This window comes from Passer montanus, unplaced genomic scaffold, assembly GCF_014805655.1.
Source record: "Passer montanus isolate IOZ18808 unplaced genomic scaffold, ASM1480565v1 scaffold61, whole genome shotgun sequence".
Classification (NCBI taxonomy): domain Eukaryota; kingdom Metazoa; phylum Chordata; class Aves; order Passeriformes; family Passeridae; genus Passer; species Passer montanus.
Genome location: NW_024371149.1, coordinates 143,001 through 166,511, shown reverse-complemented (window position 1 = coordinate 166,511; position 23,511 = coordinate 143,001). Strand labels below are relative to the sequence as shown.

The following is a 23,511-nucleotide window of genomic DNA, read 5'->3' as shown; positions in this document are numbered from 1 at the left end:
TTGGTTTTTACTGAGGTGCAGTTTATCTTCTTCACAGTGGCTAGTGGAGGGCTATGTTTTGGATTTGTGCTGAAGATAGTGGTGGTAATACAGAGATGTTTTTGTTATTGCTGAGCAGGGCTTGCACAGAGCTGAGGCCTTTCTGCTTTTCACCCCACCACTGGGGAGACCGGGGGTGTGGAAAAAGTTGGGCAGGGACACAGCTGACCCCAACTGACCCCAAGGGATTTGCCACACCGTATGACATTGTACTCAGTCTATGAAAGCAGGGGGGATATTTGGAATAATGGCATTTATCTTTCCAAGTAACTGTTATGTGTGGTGGAGTCTTGTTTTCCTGAGGATGACTGAATATCTGCCTGCCCATGGGAAATGGAGAATTAATTGCTTTTTCTTTGTGTACAAGGCTTTTGCTTTTCCTATTAGACTATCTTTATCTCACCACACAAGTTTTCTGGCTTTTACCTCTCTCATTCTCTCCTTGATCTTACTGGCCAGGGAAGAAGAGAAGCTTTGTGGGACTTGGTTGCTGGCTGGGGTTAAACCACCACAGCTGTTCTTATATTCAAATATAGCTGTTCACCTGCTTTAGACTATTTTAAATGTAGCTGTTTCCCATGAGTGCAGCCTTGGCCTCTACAGTACCAATTAAAATTTTGATGAGGGAGAGGGAAAAATGGCAATTTCTTTTCTTTAGTTCAATCACAGCTGTTGTATTTCAATGATTGCCCATTGTGGTATGTGAAAGATGCACCGAGGATAAGCAGCTCAGGTCTTCCACAAAGAGCTATTGGTGTTTGAACAGGATGCTTTAAGAAGTGTGAACACATCTATCCAGATTAGTTTCATTGTAAATAAAATTGCCTGTTATAAAGCATACACTTTAGAGAAGCAAGTGTTGGAAAGGAGGTTCTGGACCCTGTTCACAAAATTCCCAGCTGCAAAGTCAAGTTCATTCCCCACCCAAGTTGTATAATGCTGTGATTCAGTTAGGTAATGCTGTGTTTGCTATTTTGATTAGTGTCTTGGCAAAAGAAATATAATTGGAAAATGCTAGCCCTTTTTATTTTTCGTTTTTATTATCTTGGTTTGTCTCTCTAAATGCTTCCATGTGAGGAACTTCACTCATCTTTAAAGAATGCATGTAGGGAAAAAATACTTTATTGAAGCCTTTATCTATTACTGCTTGTGCTAAAAAAAGTTGACATGAACAATCTCCTTCCTCTTGATTTTTGGTGGAATTTTACTTAAGGAAAAGTATGTTTTATACAAAACGTATAACCTGTACCACCCTGTTTGAAAGGCATGTTTTCTGAAGTTTTCCGGTAAGAGCAGTCAGGGGTGGTTTTGGGTTTTAATCCGATGTTGCGCTGAACGCTTACAACCTCCACTTGACTCGCAGCTTCCAGGATTCGCCTTCGCCGCGTCCAGGTCAGCCGGTCCCTCGGGCGACGCTGCGCTCTCGGGGAATGCCCGGCTGCGCACGTCACGGGCGGAGCTCCCTTTCTTACCCTGCCTTTTGTTTTTTACACAATGGGCCCCTCGCTGGAGCCGCCTGTGGCCAAACCTGTCGTGCGGTTTCCACCCGCGGCCGGTGCGGGCCGGTGGGGGGCCGTGCCCCGGGGCTCCCCGCGCCCGGCAGGTTCCGCACCGGCCGGCCCCGGCCCTCCCTCGCAGCGCGGCGGGGCGGGGCGGGCCGAGTGAGCCGGGCCGCGGCGGCTCCTCCTCCTGCCGCTCCCCGGCACCGCCCTGCAGCGCCGGCCAGCACCTGGGACGGGCGGCGGTGGCAGCGGCTCCACAGGACCCTCGGTAGGCACGGGACGGGGGCGAGGGGCCGGGGCCGGGCGGGGCTGAGGGCCGGGCCCGTGTCCCGCGGGGCCGGGGTCCGGGGGCTGCCGGAGCCCGGGGTGACAGCAGCGGCTCCAGGGCTGGCAGGGGGAGCGGGGCTTGCGGCGGCTCCGCCGCTGGGAGGAAGCGACGCCCGTTCCTGGGGAAATGTGGTTTCAGAGGAGAGGGCATGTTTTGCTGTTGTACTTGCAGTTCGGTCCTTTGCCTGTGTCCGTAGTTTATCTTGAGTTTATAATTGTAATGTGTACAGTTGTCGGGAGAAAACAGCTTAAGATGGTAGGCTGGCCATTACGCAGTGCTTTTTTTTCCTTCCCCTGAAGGCCCCTTTCTCTAAACTGCTCGTAATATACTTTACCTTTTCTTATACCATATGTACTTCGAATGTCTTCAAGACACCTAAGTGTTTTCAAGTCACTTTAGTAGTCTTAAAAGGGAAACTCTTTAAACTCTTGCTATGCTGTAGCTATATGTGTGACAGGACACAGCACGAATATCTCCGTATTCAGAAAAGCTGTTCCTTCTTGTCCCCATCCTGCTTCTGTAAGGGAGTACTTCTGTGGGATATATTTTTCTTTTAAAATATATTTATAGTAGTTCCGGGAAGCTTCTTCCTGTTAAGGAGGAACTGTCGAGAAGTAACGTTCTGAAGGGAGGGGCAGAAGCACGGGAGGAATCTGAGCCCAGAACGGGGACAGATGGCACTGGGGCAGGAGGTGTGGAGGGAGAACAGACCGGCGAGAGAGAGGAGAAGTGCTGGTGCAGAGTGTTTTGGTGAAGGAGCTGATTGTGAGGGTTATGTACCTGAAAGCCCAGCTGCTGTCGGAGGTGGGAGGTTCACTCCCTAATTCCTCTCCCAGCATACAGTTATTTTCTGTGGAGTGAGTCAGTGCTTTACTGGAACACCCAGGGTAACATCAGAAACAATACAAAACCAGTGCAAGTGTAAAGTCTGAGTGTATGAATGCTTTCCCCATAGCTTGGCTATTTATATAATTTCCTATATTTTGAGCTGCTGTAAGAGTCATGTGGGCCACTCTCCTCCCACTGATGCAGCAGATAACTTGAACTGAGTATTGCTTGTGTGTTTGCCTGTAACTCTGTCCCCAGCACGTTTCTGCTGAGGGCCTAATGATTTTATATCATTTGTGTTATTTTTGTTCCTTTCTCTTGCCAGACCTTAGTATAGGATCAGGGGTCAAAATGTCTGTCTGTACTTAATTTCTGGAGTAGCCATCACACTCATTAATATAATTTGTCACTTCTTTAGCTTATTATTTGTAGTTTCCAGAAGTTTTGAATTGTTAGACTGAGAACTCTGTCAAATGTCAAAAGTCACTAAAAACATAACAAAACCAGCAGTGGGATGGAGTTCTTTCATGAGGGTGTTTGTGTAGTCAGAAGTTTAAAGACGTAGTGTTAGATAACAACTTAAAATACAAAACCTGATCTGCATTAAAAAATCAAGCCAAGAAGTTTGTCTGATTTGAAGATTACAGGAGATGCTGTTTGCTAGACCTCTAGCAAGTTTTGGAAGATGGAGCTTCCATAGGGTCTTTTCAATAGCACTGCATTAATCAGAGCCAAAATAGAACCAGCTGAATTCTAGTTCTGTGATAGCAATGGAGGTATATTAAAAAAAAACCTAGTTGAAACAGCAGGTTATATAATTGTGACTACAGAAATACTAGGGCTTTTGAACAAACTGAAAACTACATTTATTTTTAGCAAAACCTCTGTATAATAATTTGTAGAAACTTCTCTGTCAGCTTCAAATTGTGGTTGGAGGCTTCCATTACATTAAGCATTCAACTGAGTAATGGTACCAATGTTATTTTCTTTTGTCTATTTCAGACATTTATCTTTACTATTTTGAACCATGTTTCTTTTTGTATATATTTTTAAAGTGTTTTGTGTAAACTGTTGAGGATATGGACAGGGCCTTGTTAGCTGTATGCAGTGTGTTTTGTTTTGAGATTCTTTTGAAGGTAGCAAAATACTTTTTATAGAAAAGGAAAGTAAAAGGCTGCATGCTTACCCCCCAGTGAGCAGCACTTTCACCTATTTGAAACTTGTGTTGTCCCTTTACTTTTGCCAGTTTATTTGAAAGCAGGTGTGGTTGATAAAAATGCTGAATTTCCTTCTCAGTTCCCCAAGCTGGGAAGAATGTAAAGTAGATAAGCAAACCTAAGAACAGCAGTAGATATTTACTGTGTATTGCTTCTATTGTTACTCTGTGTTTGTTCCAGATTTTATCAGCACTCACTAGACAATCTTGATAAGAAGTTAGATCCTGAATGGGGTAAACCTAGAATCGGTTATGGGACAGAGCTGGGACTCAGTGGTGCCCTTCTAAGAGACAATTCTGTTCCACTCTTGTGTGATTCTTGCTTGGCAGCTAGTTTTTTGTTTGTATGTGTGCAGTTGTATCCATACTGTTCGGCTGTCACAGATGCTGAATGTGGACCAGTGCCAGTCCTTAGGTTATGGCAGCGGAATAAATCAAACACAGCCCCACCCAGCTCCACTACCTGGCTGTTCCCTGTGCAGTGCATGTCAGCTCTGGTCAGTAGCAATGCTCTTGTCTGAGATCTCCAAACAAAGGGAAACAAGTGCTTCCCAAGTGTTGCCTCCTTTTTTCCCTTATGTGCTGTCTGTTTAAGAGAGAATACGCTATTGGCAAGGGAAGATTAAAAGTCTTATTTTGCTTGGTTTTGTTGTTTTGGGTTTTTTTTTCTTTCTCTTTTTTTTTCTTTTACTGCAAATTGTGGGTGGTGAGGGGTTTTTTTTGAGGGTATTGGGAAAGTCTTTACCAGTAGGAGAGGTGGGCTTCCAATTCAGGCTTTTAGATCTTAACTTCTTGTGAGTTTTAAGAACTGTCAAATACATCAGTTCCATATTAAAGATCCAGATGAGTTTTAATGCTTCTGAAGGTCTCTTGTTTGTGCTAAACTTTGCTATATGTATGTGAAGTGATACTTGCTACAATTAATTCCGGCACCCCAAAGACCTCTGGCTTGGCTGGAAAAACATATCTGATTTTGGACTTTGGCCTACTAAGTTGCTCTGAATGAAATGCTTAAGTTGCCTGAAGCAGACAAAGTGAATATTTATTTTATTATTGCTACAGATAACAACTTTAAGCCTGGGAATTTGCAGTTATTCAGTAAACAGTATACTTATCTATAGTCAAAATAACTGGTTGTTTGCTATGCTTGGCAGTGTTTTAAAAATACTTGGTTTTCTGTTAGTTAGGAGAATAAATGCATTTTATAAATGTTAGGATTTAGGGGGGGAAATGCTACTTAGTAGTAAGCTTTGAGAACTAAAGCTTGCTGATCTCAAGTGCAGTCTAGATTTAAAGGCTATAGTCTTGCTTTCTTTTCACATTCCTTGAAATGCTGTTTCTCTATTTTACTATTTTAAGTTGGTTCAAATGTTAGGATTTAGGGGGGGAAATGCTACTTAGTAGTAAGCTTTGAGAACTAAAGCTTGCTGATCTCAAGTGCAGTCTAGATTTGAAGGCTATTAGTCTTGCTTTCTTTTCACATTCCTTGTTGATGGTTGCTTTGAAATGCCTGTCTCTCTATTTTACTATTTTAAGTTGGTTTTTGAATAATTCTGTTCCTGGAAAGAATTAATCAGCTGAAAATGAATATTTCCTTGTAGTCTGGGGTGAGTGCAGGTTTGCTCACTGAGGGGTAGTAACCATCCCAGTGCTGCTGGACAGCTGAATGTGTAAGCCCTCCCTGTCCTGGAAGTGTGAAAGTCATCATGACGATGATGAGAGAAGAAGAGAAGGCGGATGTCTTTGTACCTCTTATTCTCGGGGGGAGTCCCGAGGCTGCCAGCAGAGAGGCTCTGTGCAGGTAGGGCATGTCCGTGCAGCTCCTGCCAGCGTGCCCGACGGTGCAGCTGTCACTGGAACAGCCCGGTGCCAGCCCGGTGCCAGCCCGGTGCCAGCCGATCCCCTCTGCACCCCAAACAGCTGCAGGGCTGATGGAAGCCTCGTGCCGTCCTTCGGTTCCTGTTGCCTCTGCCTTTGCAGTGGGGCCACGCCCTGGCTCTTCGGGCTGGGGCACAGCGACTAATTAAAAACTGCTGCTGAGAAATGAGCCATCAGATATGTTTTAATAATTATTTTAGGGTGCTGAATACTACACTATTGCTGTAGTTCATGGAGTAATTGGTATTTACATATTCTGACTTGCCTTAATGGTGTAAAAATTTATTCTTTCTTGGTGGAACTTAAAATAGAGGAATATAAATCCCTGAGGCATTAGTCAGTTGAGAACATAGACTATTTTTAGTATTTTTTTTTTTTCAGAAAATTATTTTCTGTGACAAGTTATGAGTTTGAAATAAACAACCTGATTCCATTACTTCTTCAGGCATCTGTTAACCTTAATTTGGCTTTTTTCCTTGCTTGTTTTGTTGTTTGGGAGGTGTCTATGTGTATTGTCATAAATGTTTTTACTGTGTATTTTATATATTTGAAAGGGTATTGAAGAAGTGTGCTACAAAAGGAAGCACTTGGATCAGGGCATAGTAGGGATCCAAAATGAAACTGATCTCTTGGAATTAACTCATGTTTTTGCTGTATATAGATCTTGAAAGTCCATGCAGCTCAACTGCGTTCTTTGGATTTTAATATATGTAGGGCTTCTGTCACTGGAAAGGCTACAGCAATGTTCTTAGTAATATTTTTACAGCTCAACTGTAGCTTATGGGTGTGTCTTCCCATTCAGTTTTTCTTTGTTGGACATGGCATCTCTTCAGTTCTATTTTATTTTGACTAAAGCTTGCAAGTGCTGCTTTTCTCACCCACTTGCTCCAGCAGGTCAAGAAGTGCTACATTATTTACTGTAATAAAAAGATTATTGTATTGAGTTAGAAATATCATTAAAACTGGCAGAACTCCTGAGTTACTAGCAAGCAATTCAAATTGATAGTTTTTAGAAAAAAACTAATATTTGAGTTTGTTTTTGTTCCACCATGAATTCAGAGCTGTGAGTTGGTTTGTGTTTTTTGTTAAGGAAGCTTTTTTTGGTAGGAATTAGATGATGTGTTAATACTCCTTAAATATATATTGTTGGATGAGGTCCAGTAAAAGTTTGTAAAGGTGAATAATAAGTGATAAGATCTGTGTAAAAGAGGTTTCCTGAGGTTTGGCTGGCATGAACTCAGCCTTGTTGGAAGATAAACCCATTCTACTAAATTAGTTTTTTTCATAGTGAAAGGAAGGCTAGACAGGAGTCACATACATGGAAGACTTAATGATAAAACAAAATTGCAGGACTATTTATCCATCAGGATGAAAAATATTACAACTGATACAGGAGAGAACAACTTGTATGCTGCAGTACATGAGTCAAGGATAAATCTTGCTCAGGCTGGTAAATAGCAGTTAGCTGGTTCAGTGCTGACTGTGGTTTGTCCTTGTCTTGGAAAAGCACAGTGCTGGCTGCCTGAGCTCATATCTGATGAAAAACGACAGCATATTGTAAGGTGATAAATTCTGTTCTGCAGGTTTCACAATCAGGGATCAGTCTCGGAGCAGGTACTGAAATTTATGGCTTCAGGCTGCTTTGTCTGCTATATCCTGGTAATTAACCTTGTGGAGGAGTCAAGGCCAAGGGTTTAAGTTTACTCGGTGATCCCTGTGAAATGGGCATAATTAAACAAATAATTTTGAACTAATAAATGCTATGGTTTTTCATCCTTTTTGTCCTCAAATTATTGTATGGCATAGCTGGAGCCTGAACAGCAGCCACTAAATAAATTCCAGGAATGGGTGTGAATGCAGTGGCTGAGCTGATTGCTATTGCACCTTGAAGTTTTCTTCTTTATTTCTGCCATTATTATGGCAATGGAATTTGTATTTTTGTTATAAATTTCTCAAGTTGTAGTCCTTCTGTGCTGTGTCTTACAGAAGTGTATTTTCAAGATTCCTGTTGAAAGTCTGTCACAGATTTAATCTTTTATGAACAGGTCTGTTCCCTTTTAGCTTTGCCAAGCAGCAGGAAAATGCTCAAGGGCCTGAATGGTTTATGTAGCTTGCAGTGTGAAGCATGATAGCAATGTTCACTGTGGGAGTAAAACCTCAGGTCTTTATTTAAAGTGCTGAGGTGTACCTTGGGGATTGAATACTGGGAATGGGGAGAGGACCTTGACAGTAGCTGTTCTTTATTTTCTTCAAGGCGCTCCCTCTTTCCGTGTGTGGTTTGCTTGTTTGGATTTTTCCCTTGTCTTGTGCACTACGTTTTTTTTGACTGAGCAAACAGAGACCTTGCTGTTCCTGTGTCCTCCCACGCAATGTTTGTACAGCAGGGTGGGTTTCCATATCTTCTGTTCCCTTGCCTGTGTCACCCCTTTATCAGCAGGCAAGTGCTGCTCATCATGAACTATATTGTGGATGTAGCAGGAGAAAGTGTGGGAGATGAGATTAGAAGATGAAATGGAGGCTGGGTTGAGGGAATGGTTGGGAAAGGTAACTTTCTGTGTTAATATTTCTGAATTTAGAGTACTGGCCAACGGAGGCTCAAATGAACTGTGGAAAAGGTGGTGATCAGGGACGTTTCTGAACATGAGAAGTCAGTGTGTTTACAGCTCTAGTTTGCCTGGAATCAAACCAGTCTGGGAAAATTTCCCCTTGGAAAAGCCCTGGATAAATACAGTGTTCAAAAGAAGCAAGTGGAACATTTTTATATAGAAACTAGCATTTTATTTTTTTTTTGCAGGCTGATGAGGTTGGCTGTTTTTAATCAACCTCAGCTTTCATAGCCAAAAGGCTCTTTTAATCTTGCATTTTTTTCCAATTTGAAATGAGCGTTCGGTATGGGATTAAAAGCAATCAGACTTGCTAAGAAAAACAAAACCTACCCCATTGCTTCTCACCCTGTACCACAGAAAAAAAAAAATTTTTGCCTTAAATTTGTACCTAAAGCTTTATTGAAAAAGGCATCTTAGAATCTTTTTGAGTACCGTCTTTATTGTATTTACATGTAAAGCTAAAAAATAACTAAAAATAGAATTATGGTTGTACCTGAAGAAATAACACTAATTTCAGTGTTGTAATAATTTGTATATTAAAATGTACACATTGACATTATGCATGCTAAGAATCTAGGTTGTGAGGGTTCTTTTGTTGGTTTTTGAGTGACATAGTAATAATTGCTTTTTTTTTATTTTTCTGTGCTTTATTACACAAAGCCCATTTTTTAATTAGAGAGGCTCTGAAGTGTGCCAGGCTGCCTTCTGTTGAGTTTTTATAATGTTATTTTTATTCTGCTGGCCTCCCTGCCCTTCCATGTTCAGGTACCTGGCCGGAGGTGGCAGCGTGGGCTTGGGGCTGTGCAGCTCCAGCCTCTGGCAGTTGTGTGGCCAGGAGGGAGAGGAAGATGCCTGCTCGTTTTTCCAGCAGCAGAGGGACAATAGTGTTTTGCATTTTCTCAGCCTTGTGAGTCTGGGGTCAGTCTTTGCATAGCTAACAGCAGGCATTGCTTTTCTACTGCTGAGAAGCTGCATTTACTTGTTTATTCATTCTGTTAGATGCTACAAACTGGAGCAGAACTAAAGTAGGGTTGTTATAACTTTTGTTGTGCTCTGTTCATTGCAGTTTCTGTTAGTTCATTTCTCGCTCTTTAAATTTAAATGAGTATTGCAGCCTGAAGTCCAAACAGTTAAGTAAATTGCAGATTTCCTAGTTTTATTTCCTTGTTAAAAAAGAAAACCACAAAAAGGTGTTTCTCCATTTCAGTGTTGCTGTGCAATAGAGCCATGCAAACCAGAAAGGAAGTTAATGTGATCATGCAAAATGAGAACAATTTCACAAGAACAGCACCCCTGCCAACTCAAACCAAATCTAAAACAAAATTCCACAACTGAAACCCAAAACACAGCAAAACATGCCAGATGCAAAAGGTAGTGCTTTATGGGAAAGAGGGGGGAAAAATGGGATAATTTACACAGCAATTCTAAAAATAGAATGTGGCTTGTCATTAAAAATAACCTTCAAAAAGGTAACACTCATTGTAGATATTTTTCTTCGTAGTTACTTTTACCATTCTTCCTGGTAGCTGTTCTGTTTCAAATAAGGCCCTTGTATTCTGGAAGCCAGTTTTCATTTTGTCCTTCATTTAACTGTTCTTCCTTTTTGACCTCCACGTCTATTTTGGACAGCTAATGACTTTGTGCACTTCTGTGCTGACAGAGGCACTATCCATTTTGAGAGACTCAGTTTGTTCTAGTGATCGTATCCTATCAGTGAAACCTTCATATTTTATGGCAGTGCTGTAAGCATGAAAGTGTATCCCTTCTGCTTCTTACTCTGACCTTGCAATTCTGCAGATGTTTGCATGTAGGTGCCTTCTAAAAACTTCTTTGTCAGATGATTTTCTACTCTTCGTTGATAAGACAGTTCTGTATGGGCTGGAAACTTCTGGAGGTTTTAATAGCACAGTAAAGGAAGCAAGTTCAAGTAATACATCCTTAACAGCATAATAGACCAAGCAGTAAGTAGCAACTGCAACAAATAAGAAAAATAGTATGAGGAGTGACTCTACAACTGTTTAGCTATCTGTTTATTAGACAGGAAATGGGAAGAGGTTTTTAAGGGAAAAGCCAGGACAAAGTGTGCAGGTTATGTCTAAATTTTGGTAACTGGCTACTGCATACATGTTTCCTCTTAGTGTTATGTGGTGTAATGAGTGAAGCATTACAGAAAATAACTGTATCACACATCCTTTGCAGATCTCTGCAATGAGTTACCCGGGCTATCCCCCAGCGGGTGGATACCCACCAGCTGCCCCAGGTAAGTTGTTCAGATGAAGTAAACATTAAATGCAGTGGTGGTCCTATCTGCAGAGGAAACATGAAGATGGATGAAGAACAAGACTGTGGAGGGTTTCCTTGACTCCCCACAGCTTTCTGTACTTGCTTGTTAAATCCTGTTTTATTTGGGCTGGGGATTCTGATTTGTCTAATATGTGTGTTCTGCCATGTGCTCATATAGTAATGTCCAGTTTCAATCATCTGAAATAAAGCACAGAGCATTAGGACATGGTCTTAACTTGACCAAATCCAATAAATGACAAGGATCAATGGTTGATACTGAGTTTTCAAGGTGGGTAGTGAGACAAATAAATATGGGGAGAAATTATTCATAGAGCTTAAAACCATATACCCCAATGAAATAGGAAATTATCCTTAGTTCACTATTCTTAGGGAGATGGTTGTGTACTGTTAAAAAGGGTAGCAATTAATAATAACATAAAGCTGATTAAATACTCAACTATTTCTTGGTTATCAAGCTGAACTTTACCATTGTTAGTGTTGTTGTAAGGTGGAAAGAAAGGACTGGAGTCATGCAGGTATGGTGAAATGGCGTTAGGCAGGCTGGCTCAGGATGGGGGAGCACTGTACAGTGAGAAGCCTGACTAGCCAGGAGGGTAAAGCCTATTTCTCAGCAGAGTATTCTGTCTTAAGACCATACTGCTATGTGCAGACAGGTTTTATGACTTTGGTACCTGTAAATGTACTGTTGTGCTCTGTGGACACCTCTCAAATTAGCAAAGTAAGTGGAATTAATAATATCTTCCTACTGGAATACCCAGACAACTTTGTACTTTAGGTTCTCTCAAATCAAAACATGGTGTTAACAGTCTTACGTGTTAACCTTTAAATAGGTTTAGAGTTGTTTTAAGTGAGAACTTACAGATTCAGTGATAACTAACATGATTAGAAATACCCAGTGAGACTTCTCTTTTTATAATAATTGCACTGCTGCCCTGCACCTCTTCAGTTGATTTTCCTAGTAGTGTTGAAAATACATTGCATTAGAAATTTAAGGAGTAAGAACTTTAAAAAGGCATAGTTTCTTGTTTCAGCACATCTGTGTTTGATTTCAGGTAGCAGTCCTTGGGGTGGTGCTGCCTATCCACCTTCAAATCCACCTCCAATTGGTCTGGAAAATGTGACTGGCTATGCCAACCAGTTCAATCCCAGCCACATGGCTGGAATGGTGAGTTTGCTTTCATTTAATGTGTTCTGCTGTGATTTCCTTAAGGGCAAGGGTGTGCTTCTGGAATTGTCACTGAGAGGAATTGTCACTGAGAGATTCATCACTTGAATTCTGTGCCTTTATGTGTAATTTGTTTAGGTGTTGAGCATTCAATATGGCCTATTGAAGAAAATGGTTACTGCAAGCTATTTCTTATTTTAGGAAAACAGAGCAGTAGTTAAATGTTAACAGTCAAACTTCAAAAGTTGTGGGCATAAAACTAATATAACTTGGCATTTGCGTGTAGAGGAATAGGGAACTATTAACACAGAGTAGCCACTGTTAATATATTCACATGGGCAAACACAGTCTAGATTTTGCCTATTACCTGGATTTTGACTAGTCAGAGTAAGGAAAAAAGCTGTATAATTAGAGGTATCAATGATTCATCCTTGAAAAGAATATGGGATCAACAGCCTCTTACAAACACTGATGTTTAACAGATGGAAGTAAAAACCTTTTATATTCACTGAAGAAAATGTAGACGTTTCCAATGTGATTTTTTTTCATAGAGCAAAGTGAGTGACACTTCTGACAACTTTAGTCTTCAGAAATCTGTTATGCTGCATAACGAATACAGTTTATAGGAAGATATTTGCATTATGGATGTTCTTCTGAGGCAGTGATTAAATGAAGTGATTTGGCAGCCAACAGGCAAATTGAACAACAAGCTGTCTAGGATGCACGAGGCAATATCCACAGCAACTAGTTTCTGGCAGTGCTGCAGTCATCCAATGTCACTTCTGGTTTCTCTCTAGAAGAGGGGTTTCAGTGATAAGATTTTGATGTGGAGTGGAATATCTTCATTTCAGTTTCTACGGAAGTCTTTCCAAATGTAGTCCAGGAACTCCTGCTAGTTGTCAACTACTAACACATGGTAAAACAGCCCAAGGTTGCTTAAAGTCCTTGCATCCAGGTGCACTCTTGTTTATCACACAAAAGAGCTATGGGCAAAGAAAGGATTATTTGGTGTAAAATTTTAGGCAGATTTTTCCATCCTGCTTGCTATCTTCTGCAGATGAGTTATCTGTGTTGGTGGGGAGGGAGGTTGTATTGTGTTAAGCATATTACTGAAACTCAGCTGTTTGTGCTCCTTCCTGTCTCTTGTTTTATTGCTGTCATTGCAGGCATCCAACCTGGCAGGGACCTTTGGAGGGACAAATTTACCACAAAGCATGTATCCTTCCACACCTGGGGGTTATCCACCAGTTCCTCCAGGTGGCTTTGGGCAGCCCCCGCCAGGACAACAGCCGTCGTACGGAGGGTACGCTCCACCTGGGGGAAATCCCCCATCGGGAATGCCACCCTACCCAGGGTACGCGGGCGGCCCTGTGCCAGGCCAGCCCACACCACCGCCTGCTCAGCAGCCCATGGGCTATCCAGGACTTCCAGCAACACACCCAGGGCAGCAGCCCATGCCAAGTTATCCAGCAGGTCCAGCTGTGAACCCGTCTGTGCCCTCTTACTCAGGAGCTACAGGGCCTGCAGTCACTCCTGGAACAGTAAGAGCATTCACTGCTTTTCTTTTGAGGTGTGACTGTTTATGTGTTCCTCTGCATTTTCTTTGTGTGTATTAGTGTAAACTGATCACAAAATTGAAAGTTATGAGAAGAAGTTTGAGTAAAAAGAGAGATGAAACCTTTTCAAATGTAAGCAGTATAGCCTCATATGCCTTGAAACAAATTGTGTTTTACCATGGTATCCAAGAAAAAAAGTTTGATATGAATTCAAATTAATTAATCTTGCCTTTCCTAACTTTAGCAAGTATTGCCAGTTGTATATACAGTATTATCAAACCTTAATTAATTTAAAAGCAGATTTAATGTCAGCAAGCCTTGATCTTGCATTTTCTTGTAATTTGTATCTAGAAAATTAGCAAATTGCTTGAGGCAGAGTTGGTTTGAGTTTTCTCTATTACTTTTCTCACAAAAAGAAAACTGGTAAGTGATCATCTTTCTTAAGTAGTAAACCACAGTATTTCACTAGTTTACACTAATACGCTGTTAACACTACCATTGTGTAACACTCTTGATCTCATTTTAGCACAGAAACCGAGGTACAATCACTGATGCACCGGGCTTTGACCCTCTGAAGGATGCAGAAGTCTTAAGGAAGGCCATGAAAGGATTCGGTAAGCAGTCTGAGGTTTGCATTTCATTTAAAAATAGAATTGCATCTACATTCAGCACTGATAATTTTCTATTGCTATGTGTGTACTGAGTGGGACTGAGTGTGTACTGAATCCTTGGTTATTAGAAGTATTACTGGAAGTTCATGTGGGCATAAACAATATCATGAGTTTGGTTCAGTTTTTCTTTGTATTCTTACTGTCTAAGCTCAAAGTTCTGTGGCTGTACACAAGAGTAGATACTGTAGATGAATTCAAGACATTCATGTCCTTCTGCTGGTTTTAGAACAGGATGAAATAGAGACAGAAAAGCTGAATCCTCTCGTGAGGTGATGCTCACTCATTCTGTGGTGTCTGTGTGTGCATACAGGAACCGATGAGCAGGCGATCATCGATTGTCTTGGAAGTCGTTCAAACAAGCAAAGGCAGCAGATAATCCTGTCCTTCAAAACAGCTTATGGAAAGGTAAGTACATTGTGGGAACAGAAGGAAGAAAAAATTAGAGCCATTATCCCTTCAGTGGCAGTCAGAAGACTTAGTGGTGGGAGAAAAAGATTGGAAGGTGCATTAGGGGAAGATGGTTCTTAAGTCATAGCCAGTTCAGAGTTCTACTTTTTACCCACACTTGACTTCTTCATGCAGTGTTGCAGATGAAACTTGTAAAGCAGTTTCTAAATGGTTGCTTTGACTCTTGAATCTGTGCAGTCTATTTAATTGGACCTTAATGGCCTCAATGTAGACATACCATTATGCTGTGTTTAGTGTTAAATGGAATAGCTTTACTTTGGGCATACGTTACTGGTGCTTATGCATAAAGAATTCTTAGTAAAATGTGTATTTTTGGTGCTTGCTTTTTTCAAGTTTGGTCTTTATGCATTTTTTCCTTGTTTTTCCTTTTCATTAGGATTTGATCAAGGATCTCAAGTCTGAGCTCTCAGGTAACTTTGAGAGGACAATCTTGGCAATGATGAAGACACCTGTCATGTTTGATGCTTATGAAATCAAGGAAGCTATAAAGGTTTGTGTAGGAGATACAGATTTATAACCTAGAGGAAATAGTTGAGCTGATAAAATACTTGGTTGCCATTTAAAGGTTTGGATTTATTTGGGATTTGCTTGCTTTGATTTCCTGTACAAGTTTATATCCTGAATTTTTTTCCTATGTAATTTTGTTACATTTCTTTTGTATTAGGCTGTAGAAATCAAGAATCTGAAGTGTTTCTCCTTTGTTTTAGGGTGTTGGCACAGATGAAAATTGTCTCATTGAAATCTTAGCTTCCCGCAGTAATGAGCATATTCAGGAACTCAACAGGGTCTATAAAGCAGGTTTGTTCTGTTGCATCAAAATTTTCTCACTTTTCTTACTCAATCACTGACTGATAGCAAGAATTTAGGAAATTAGTGTGGTTGTATGAGGATTCATGACTATCTCTTTTCCAGAATATAAGAAAACTCTGGAGGAAGCAATAAAAAGTGACACGTCTGGACACTTTCAGAGGCTTTTAATTTCACTTGCTCAGGTACTTGCCTGCTGGGACTTTGGAATTTTTTTGTTGTGTTTTTGTGGGTGGTGTGGATTTTGGTTTGTTTTTTTTTTAATAGGCTGTAGAAATCAAGAATCTGAAGTGTTTCTCCTTTGTTTTAGGGTGTTGGCACAGATGAAAATTGTCTCATTGAAATCTTAGCTTCCCGCAGTAATGAGCATATTCAGGAACTCAACAGGGTCTATAAAGCAGGTTTGTTCTGTTGCATCAAAATTTTCTCACTTTTCTTACTCAATCACTGACTGATAGCAAGAATTTAGGAAATTAGTGTGGTTGTATGAGGATTCATGACTATCTCTTTTCCAGAATATAAGAAAACTCTGGAGGAAGCAATAAAAAGTGACACGTCTGGACACTTTCAGAGGCTTTTAATTTCACTTGCTCAGGTACTTGCCTGCTGGGACTTTGGAATTTTTTTGTTGTGTGTTTGTGGGTGGTGTGGATTTTGTTGTTTTTTTTTTTTTAAATTTCAAAAAAAGGCAGCCCATCAAAGCCCACCAGTAATACTTCTGGATCTTCTAATTCTTTCAGGGAAACAGAGATGAAAGTACAAATGTTGACATGTCTGTTGTCCAAAGAGATGTACAGGTCAGTAGAAGTGCTTCATAATTTCTAAGTATAGTCAGTTGAATACACTGAAATTTGGCTGTGTGGATTGTGCTTACTGTTAGTTTTGGACACCTTGTGATGATTTCTGATGCAGTGCTTATCTTTGAGTGCATGGAAGAGATACAAAAAGCTGTGACAGAGCATTAGAGACATGTAGGTGCAGTGCAGAGATGAAGCTCTTGGCGCTACAGATCACAGGATATTTTACCTCTCATTCTGTCAGGTCTTTGGCTTCTCCAAGTGTTGGATTGTGCTGCTTTCTAAGGAAATTGTCCAAAGAGAGGTGATATGTGCGTGGATTAAATTTTAAACTATTCAACACCTGCATTAGCCTTTGCATGTTGTTTAAGGAAGTCTGGAGTTTTGCAGTAAATAGTGCACTTAGACCTTATAATGCTTGCCCCATTTCTTTTTCTCTATGTTCCATTTCACTGCATAGCAAAGGGAAAAACCCAGATTGTTTTAGCCATACTAGTGTCATTTAAATATCAATGTCATTAGCTTTCTACATAGTGTGCCTTAGCCAACACAAGAATGTACCAGAGCACATCTAGAATTGTAGAAGAAAAGCTAGATGTAAGGACTGTTAGGAAGAACAATTTTCAGGTACTCCTTGAACAATGTCCCCTCCTTTAGTAATCCAGAGCTCTTGTGTTGGAGCACTTCTGCATCAGCAAGCTGGGAAGACTGCAAGCATAACATATTATAAGAAGGTTAGAACTAGTTGCTATTTATTGCTTGCTCCTGTTTTGCAGTAGTATGTAGGCTAAGAAATAAGTAAAAAAGCAGGAGAGGCTGCAGGGAAGCAAATTTGTAACTCAGCTGTTCAGCCTGACTACTTTTCTGAGTAATGAAGTGTGAATTCCCTTCCGTGCTCAGGAGTTGTATGCAGCTGGAGAGAACCGTCTAGGAACTGATGAATCCAAATTCAATGCCATTCTGTGTGCAAGAAGCAGGGCCCACCTTAGAGCAGGTAATGATGTCCTATGTGAACTGTAACTTGATTCTGTTGTGTGTAATGATAAAAATGTACAGCGCTGCTCTGTGCCTGAATTTCCTCCATCTGTAAAATGAGCCCAACAAGATACCAATGAAAAGCAGGATGAATTCTGCTGAGGAAAAGCAAGAGTCACCTTTCTTAGATATCAGAGCAGGTAGAGGTCATACTTGTTCAAATGATCCTCTGATTAAAGAATTGAAAAACTAGAATTGTTTCAGTCTTGCATACTTGTGTGTGCAAGACACTTAAAATGCTTCCCCTTTCACTTGCTAATGTAAGGTGCTACATCAGTCTGTCGTGGTGGAAATGTTTTGGTAACTACATAGAACGTTCACTTTGTGCTATTGGGATGCAAGGTACTTATATAAAGGAAAGGGGTGTGTATGAGGACCAGAATATTTTCTTCTTAACGTTATTGATACGTGAAGCTTTCCTAAAAAATTGCTGTGCTTTCTTGGTCTAGCCATTTAATGAAAAGGACACATCTAGGCAAGCGAGAAGGAGCATGATAACATGTAAATGGTTGATAGCACAGTATTAATCCTTGAGATGTTCAAACTAGAGTGAGTACACTGTGTGTATCCAGCTGAGAAGTGCCACTGAAATGAAGCCACTGAGCACATTCCAGTGCCACCTCTTGCTGTAGAACTGGAATCCTTCTTTTCCATCTAGTCTTCAGCGAGTACCAGAGGATGTGTAACCGGGACATCGAAAGCAGCATATGCCGCGAGATGTCTGGGGACCTGGAGATGGGCATGCTGGCAGTAGGTATGTGCCACTTTAGCAAGTTCATTCCTGCCATTCTGCTACAGCTGGCTTCAGCTAAGCATGTTCTTATTTGTGGTAATTCCAGTTTTCTGCTTTTTGTGTTGAGCTTTCTGTGAAGCCGTTCGTGATTAGTAAAGTGGAGCACTTAATTCACCTCCAAATGACAGATGAAGCTTTTTTTTTTATTTCAGGCAGCTGCAGAATTTTAATTTTACATGTTAAAATGGGGAGAGAATTATTAATTATAATTGACACTATTTTAAGAAGTGAACTTTACCAACTTCTGGGTCAGTGAGAAGGGAGAATTTGAGACCATTTTGGAAATCCAACATTAATTAAAATACAGGCATTAACCCTCTAATTACTTACTTCTACCTCTATTTAGTAGAAAGAGAACTTAAATTTCATTGCAAAGGGGTTTTTTTTCCCACATTTCCTGTGGCTACAATTTTATTAAATCTTTGTTTTTATTTGCTCTCAGTACTTCTGAGGAGTGAAAACTCTTACTTCAGGTCTACTGTTGTCTCTTCAGAAGCAGTCATTTGTTTCCATGAAGTTGGGACAAGTTGCTGTGCAGTAGTTTTATTTAAAATGCTTTATTATAGATATAACTGTGAGCCACTTTCCTGTCTTTTGTCTTTACATCTCAATTTCTTTTTCTGTTTATTACTGTAAATATACTGTGGTATCTAGAGCTCCTGCTTTAAAAATGTTGTTCTTTGGTTTTGAATATGGTAGTAATGTAACCAAACCCAAAAACTCTTACCAAAATAGGAAAAATGGACTTTGCATCACTTGGAAATGAGATAGGAGAGGATATTTGGTTCAACCACAACAGATTTTTTTCACTGAAGTTTGTAACAAAATCTTGGCAAAATGAAAATCAATTTTAAAAGCCTCATTTTTTCACTCCTGCCTTGTGCATGTAACAAGTAACTATGTAACTACTGTTCTTACTCTGCTTGGCCACACTGTCATTGTAATGATCTTGTAATGACACACACTGGATCTAGCTCATTGTGTCTGATTGTTTTGCAAACCTTTTCCAGGATTCAAACTTTGTCACTTCAGAAACTGTTGTTAGAAAACCAAGGTCAGGGAAAAGATATTTCTCTGTTTGTAGAACAACATTGCCTTGGTAAAGAAACCGCTCAGCATTTAGAAGGCATTTGACTTCATGGAGCTTCATAGTGACTTGACAGGTCTCCATGTAGGTCCAGACTCAAAACTGAGGCTGTAGCTGGCAGACAAGTCAATAGCCTTTTGAGCAATGTTCACTGAGTAACTCCCTTTATTAAATAGATTTTGTGGGGTTTTTGTTTATATGTATATACACATTATCTATATCAGTAAATTAATGCCATTTGTTCTGTGGACCTTAATTGCAGGAAAAAAAAAATTTCTAATTGAAAATATTTAATTTTGCTTTCTTTAAAGCTTTCTGGATTGTACAACTGGTAACTTACAACAATATCTTTAAACATCTTAGAATGCAGGTGTGTTGTGTTAGCTACATAGAGTGATACAGAAACATGCATTTCATTTTGTCATTCATTTTTGAATGGTATTGTACATATCATTGACAGTTTTGTGGTGAACTACTATCTCTCATCTACATTTTCCTACTGAGAAAAGTACTTCTTCCTATACAGAATGTGTGTTGCTATGAAAAACATGTTTGGATTTACACCTTGAGTTCTGTATTGATTCTGTGTGTTTAATTTTGATACCTTACTGTGCTAATAAATGTCAAGTGTGGTCTGTTTCCTCTGTAGTTTGCCACAGTTTGCATGATTGTTTACTTGTAACAATGTTGTATCAATATATAGATTTTAATTCTGATTAGTGATGGAGGATTCTTTCATTATCCTGATTAACATGACAGTAATTTGACTTGGATTTTGCTCTTTAAGATTTCTGATGAACTATGCTAATTAAATATAGCATCTAGTCATTACTAAATGAGCATGTTAAAAATTTTTCAGGAGTCCTGATGAACTTTGTGGCTAAAATAAGACTTTAATATAAGGGTTGTGATGACTTACCCTTAAGGAGAAGGAACCACCTAAGAGTCTCTGCTGTCGTAGGTGGTGTCCTAATTTGTACTAGGGCAGGACTTGAATTTGTCACACCTTGCGGATGCATGGCCTAAAAATTTAGAATTAAGAAGTCAGGAGCACCACTACTTATGTATTACTTCAAGTCTTCTGCCTGCTCCTCATCACCTCTTTTCCCTTCACAGACAAAAATCTGGTCATTAGAATTCAAAGATTCATTATGGCTGCTTCACACTAGGTGGTTTCTAGTGACAGAAATGTTTGCTCTGAGCCATGCAGTGTAGGTTTTTTAACTGTATTGCAGTTACTGTTTGGATTAAAAATAATTTCACTGACTAATGGAAGGAGTGGAAGCTGCATTGTATCAAGTGTATATTTATGTAAAATTCAAGCATGTGACTATGTTGGATAAACTCACAAAATCACTGACTTCTGACTGAGGAGGAGTGCTTTATTTCTGTAATACTGTTCCTCTGTTCCTTTTTGCAGTTAAGTGTCTCAAGAACACGCCAGCTTTTTTTGCAGAGAGATTACATAAAGCAATGAAGGTAGGTGTCTGTCACAAGTTACATAAACTTATAGTGTGGAGTTTTTTTAAATGCTTGTACAGCTCTTGGGAAGGAGCTGTGCAGCTGAGGGATTACATTTTTCAGTGGGCAGATGACTAACAGTCATGATGCAGTCATTATTGTGAAAGGCTGGAAAAATCTAGCTAATTTGATCCAGCTTAACAGAGCAATGAATATAACCATGCATTAAACAATAATCTTCACTTGGTGAAACACAAATATTCTTAAAACTCATTGGAATTGATACTTTTTAAGTAGGTAATTCTAGCAGAAATAAGTAGGCCATTTAACTCACCAAATTTTCCTGACCCTCCTGTATCTCTGTCAATCCCTCTTTTTTTGAGGCGTTCTTGTGCAGTGAAATTAGTGTCCTGCCACTAAATTGAATTTATTTTAGCATGATAGGCTAAATTCTGTTCAAGCTTGTTAAGTCAGTGGGGTTATGCTAGTAAACAGGCATTTTATTTTTTTTGCTGGTGCTCTACCATACACTTTCCAGTACATTATGCTGCTGCTTTGCTTGTTTCAGGGAGCAGGAACAAAGGACAGGACGCTGATCCGGATCATGGTATCGCGCAGCGAGGTCGACCTGCTGGACATACGTGCGGAGTACAAGCGGATGTATGGCAGATCCCTCTACTCAGATATCACTGTAAGCCCTGGAGACCCTACCTGCCCTGCCATGACACCCCTTACGCTGGCAGCACACTGCTCTTGTGCTGAGCAGCTGTTACCTGCACTGAGTGTGGCTGGCTGAGTTGGATTGCTGCATTTGCCAGCAGCATGCAGGCTGAGGGCCAGAGGATGGGAGAGTGCTTTGGTTTGCATGGGGGCTTGATGAACTAGAGATGGGGAGGAAGCTCACAGGCAGGGAAGGAAAGGGAAAATGGGTCCAGAGGGTTTCTGAGGTCCCTCTGTCCCAATCTCCTTATATGACCTTGTGGGAACCACTCAGTCCTCCAGCTGAGTAACAGTGGTGCTCTACTTCATTTGTGTGTTGGAAGAATATAAAGCTTCTAAAAATCTTCTAAAGGATTGCCCCCTCTTTCTCTTGAAAGTACAAGACTTTGCAAATAGACTGAACTTCAGATTTACTAGCAGTTGATCCACCCTCCTACTGCTATTAAGAGCTGTACCAACAGCCCAGAGGATGCCTGGCCAATGATAGGGTAATAAGAACTGGGGAGAGTAAGTGGTGCCACTTTCATTTACCTTGGAATGAGGATGCCAAACCTGTTAAGCCCCTGTTTATTCCTTCTGCTGTGGACACTGAGGGGCTGTAACTTAGTGGTGTTTGGAAAGAATCCTGTGGAGATTCTAGAGAATAGCATGTTCCAAATGTTTCTTCTACAGTAGTTACATGCCCTGTAACCAACCACCAATGTATGAGTAAAAAGTAGTGAGACCTTGGTGAAAAAACTCTGTATTGCTTCTTCCCCCTGTTCCTCTTTTGATCTGGCATTTCAATTTATCATTCAGAAGCAGAACAGGCCATATCTATTTAATGGACTGAATTTGGTCAAAACTTGGCTTCAGTAATATGGGGTGTCCACAGTTAGGTATATGTAAGCTCTGCTGCTTATTTCTGTAAAAGTAGAGCCAAAAATATCCCTGGAAAGAAAGTTCTTAGTTTTTCAGCTGTAGCTTAATCACTTTGGGTTGTTCTTCAACTTTTCTTTTTCTGGGTTCCTTTTCAGGGTGATACTTCAGGAGACTACCGGAAAATCCTACTCAAGTTGTGTGGTGGAAATGACTAAATGGAGCCATGAGCTTTTCTTAAAAAAAGCTGCCCTTTTCATGTACTTGCTGCAAAGCATCTTTTTTCTCCATAAGTAAATATGTAATGACCAGTTTCTTCTAAAGCAATTGCATTTAAAATATAATACTGCATATATCTTCAGTTCAAAAGTAGTAGGTAATAAATGCCAAGCCCCCCCAAAATACCAAGCATATGTGCCATCTGCTCAGGATTCTGTGTAGTACCCTCAGCAATCCATGAATGGTCATTATTTCTTTTCTGCTTATATCATGTTGAAATAATGTTTGTTTAATGAAACTAAATCACAGTTGTATGATTTTAAGGTGTTCTTTTGTATAAACATTGAGTGCCATTTTAATGCAAGTTTTAGATCTGTTGTATGTAGAGTTGGCTTTGGGCTAGCCCTCTTCCTGATATGTGGAGGTAGCAGCCTCAAGGTTTTGTGTCTAGCTAAGACTACTTTAAAGAAGTTTTGTCAAGTTCTGTTTTTTTACCTTGATTCTTTTCAAGGTAGATATGTTCCACATTTCATTCTTTCTAAGGCAGACTGTCAGAAGGCAGGAGTAATGTTGACAGTAGTAAAGATTCTGTCATTAATGTTTAAAGGTTTCGGATTGTGCCTTAAAAAAAAATATATATATATGTAAGAAGAGATTATGAAATTAAACCTAAGTCTTTGCAGACTGTGCCTTTTGGTGTTCATATTGATGTATGTGAGTGATAACTCAGTTTATGTAACTTAGCTTTTCCACAGAAGTTCTCTTCCACAAGATTATTCAGAAATTGTTGTTTTGAATAGAGTTTGGAAGTTGTGTACTGTTGATGAGCAATTGTCTGTACATGAGACATGTAATCTGTAGTTATTCCTCAGTATTTTCATTTTGCATGTTGTAATTTCTCTTACTCTTGGAACTCTGGGTTTTTATTCCCTGCTGGCATGGATGACGTCTCTTCAGCCTGTTGTTCTCAAAATAAAAGCATGTAAAGGTAAAAAGTACAAAGTGGGGGAAAGGTTTTCAAACTAGGTCAGTGAAAATAGGTTGCTTGTTAATCAGGAACATGCAAACTCCCCTTACTGAAGTACATACATGTAAGTGTTCTCCCTCTGTTGTGTAATGGTCAAGCAGGTCCTTTTTCCTAGAAGTTGTATTGCTGTTTGTCTTGAAAGAAAA

General features: G+C 40.1%; 1 protein-coding gene across 2 annotated transcripts; it reads left to right on the top strand.

Moving 5' to 3' along the window:
* Positions 1–1,685: 1,685 nt before the first annotated feature.
* Positions 1,686–23,336, top strand: ANXA11 (annexin A11). Of its 2 annotated transcripts, none has more exons than XM_039727275.1 (15): positions 1,686–1,809; positions 10,597–10,657; positions 11,754–11,866; positions 13,033–13,407; positions 13,949–14,036; positions 14,404–14,498; positions 14,938–15,051; positions 15,269–15,359; positions 15,474–15,553; positions 16,109–16,165; positions 17,066–17,159; positions 17,859–17,954; positions 20,501–20,559; positions 21,110–21,232; positions 22,278–23,336. In XM_039727275.1, the coding sequence occupies exons 2-15, from the start codon at positions 10,606–10,608 to the stop codon at positions 22,335–22,337; spliced, it is 1,497 nt and encodes a 498-aa protein (XP_039583209.1). In that variant the 5' UTR covers positions 1,686–1,809; positions 10,597–10,605; the 3' UTR covers positions 22,338–23,336. The 2 variants fall into 2 exon arrangements, with proteins under 2 accessions (XP_039583209.1, XP_039583208.1); XM_039727274.1 differs by lacking the exon at positions 1,686–1,809 and adding an exon at positions 9,605–9,768.
* Positions 23,337–23,511: the final 175 nt, after the last annotated feature.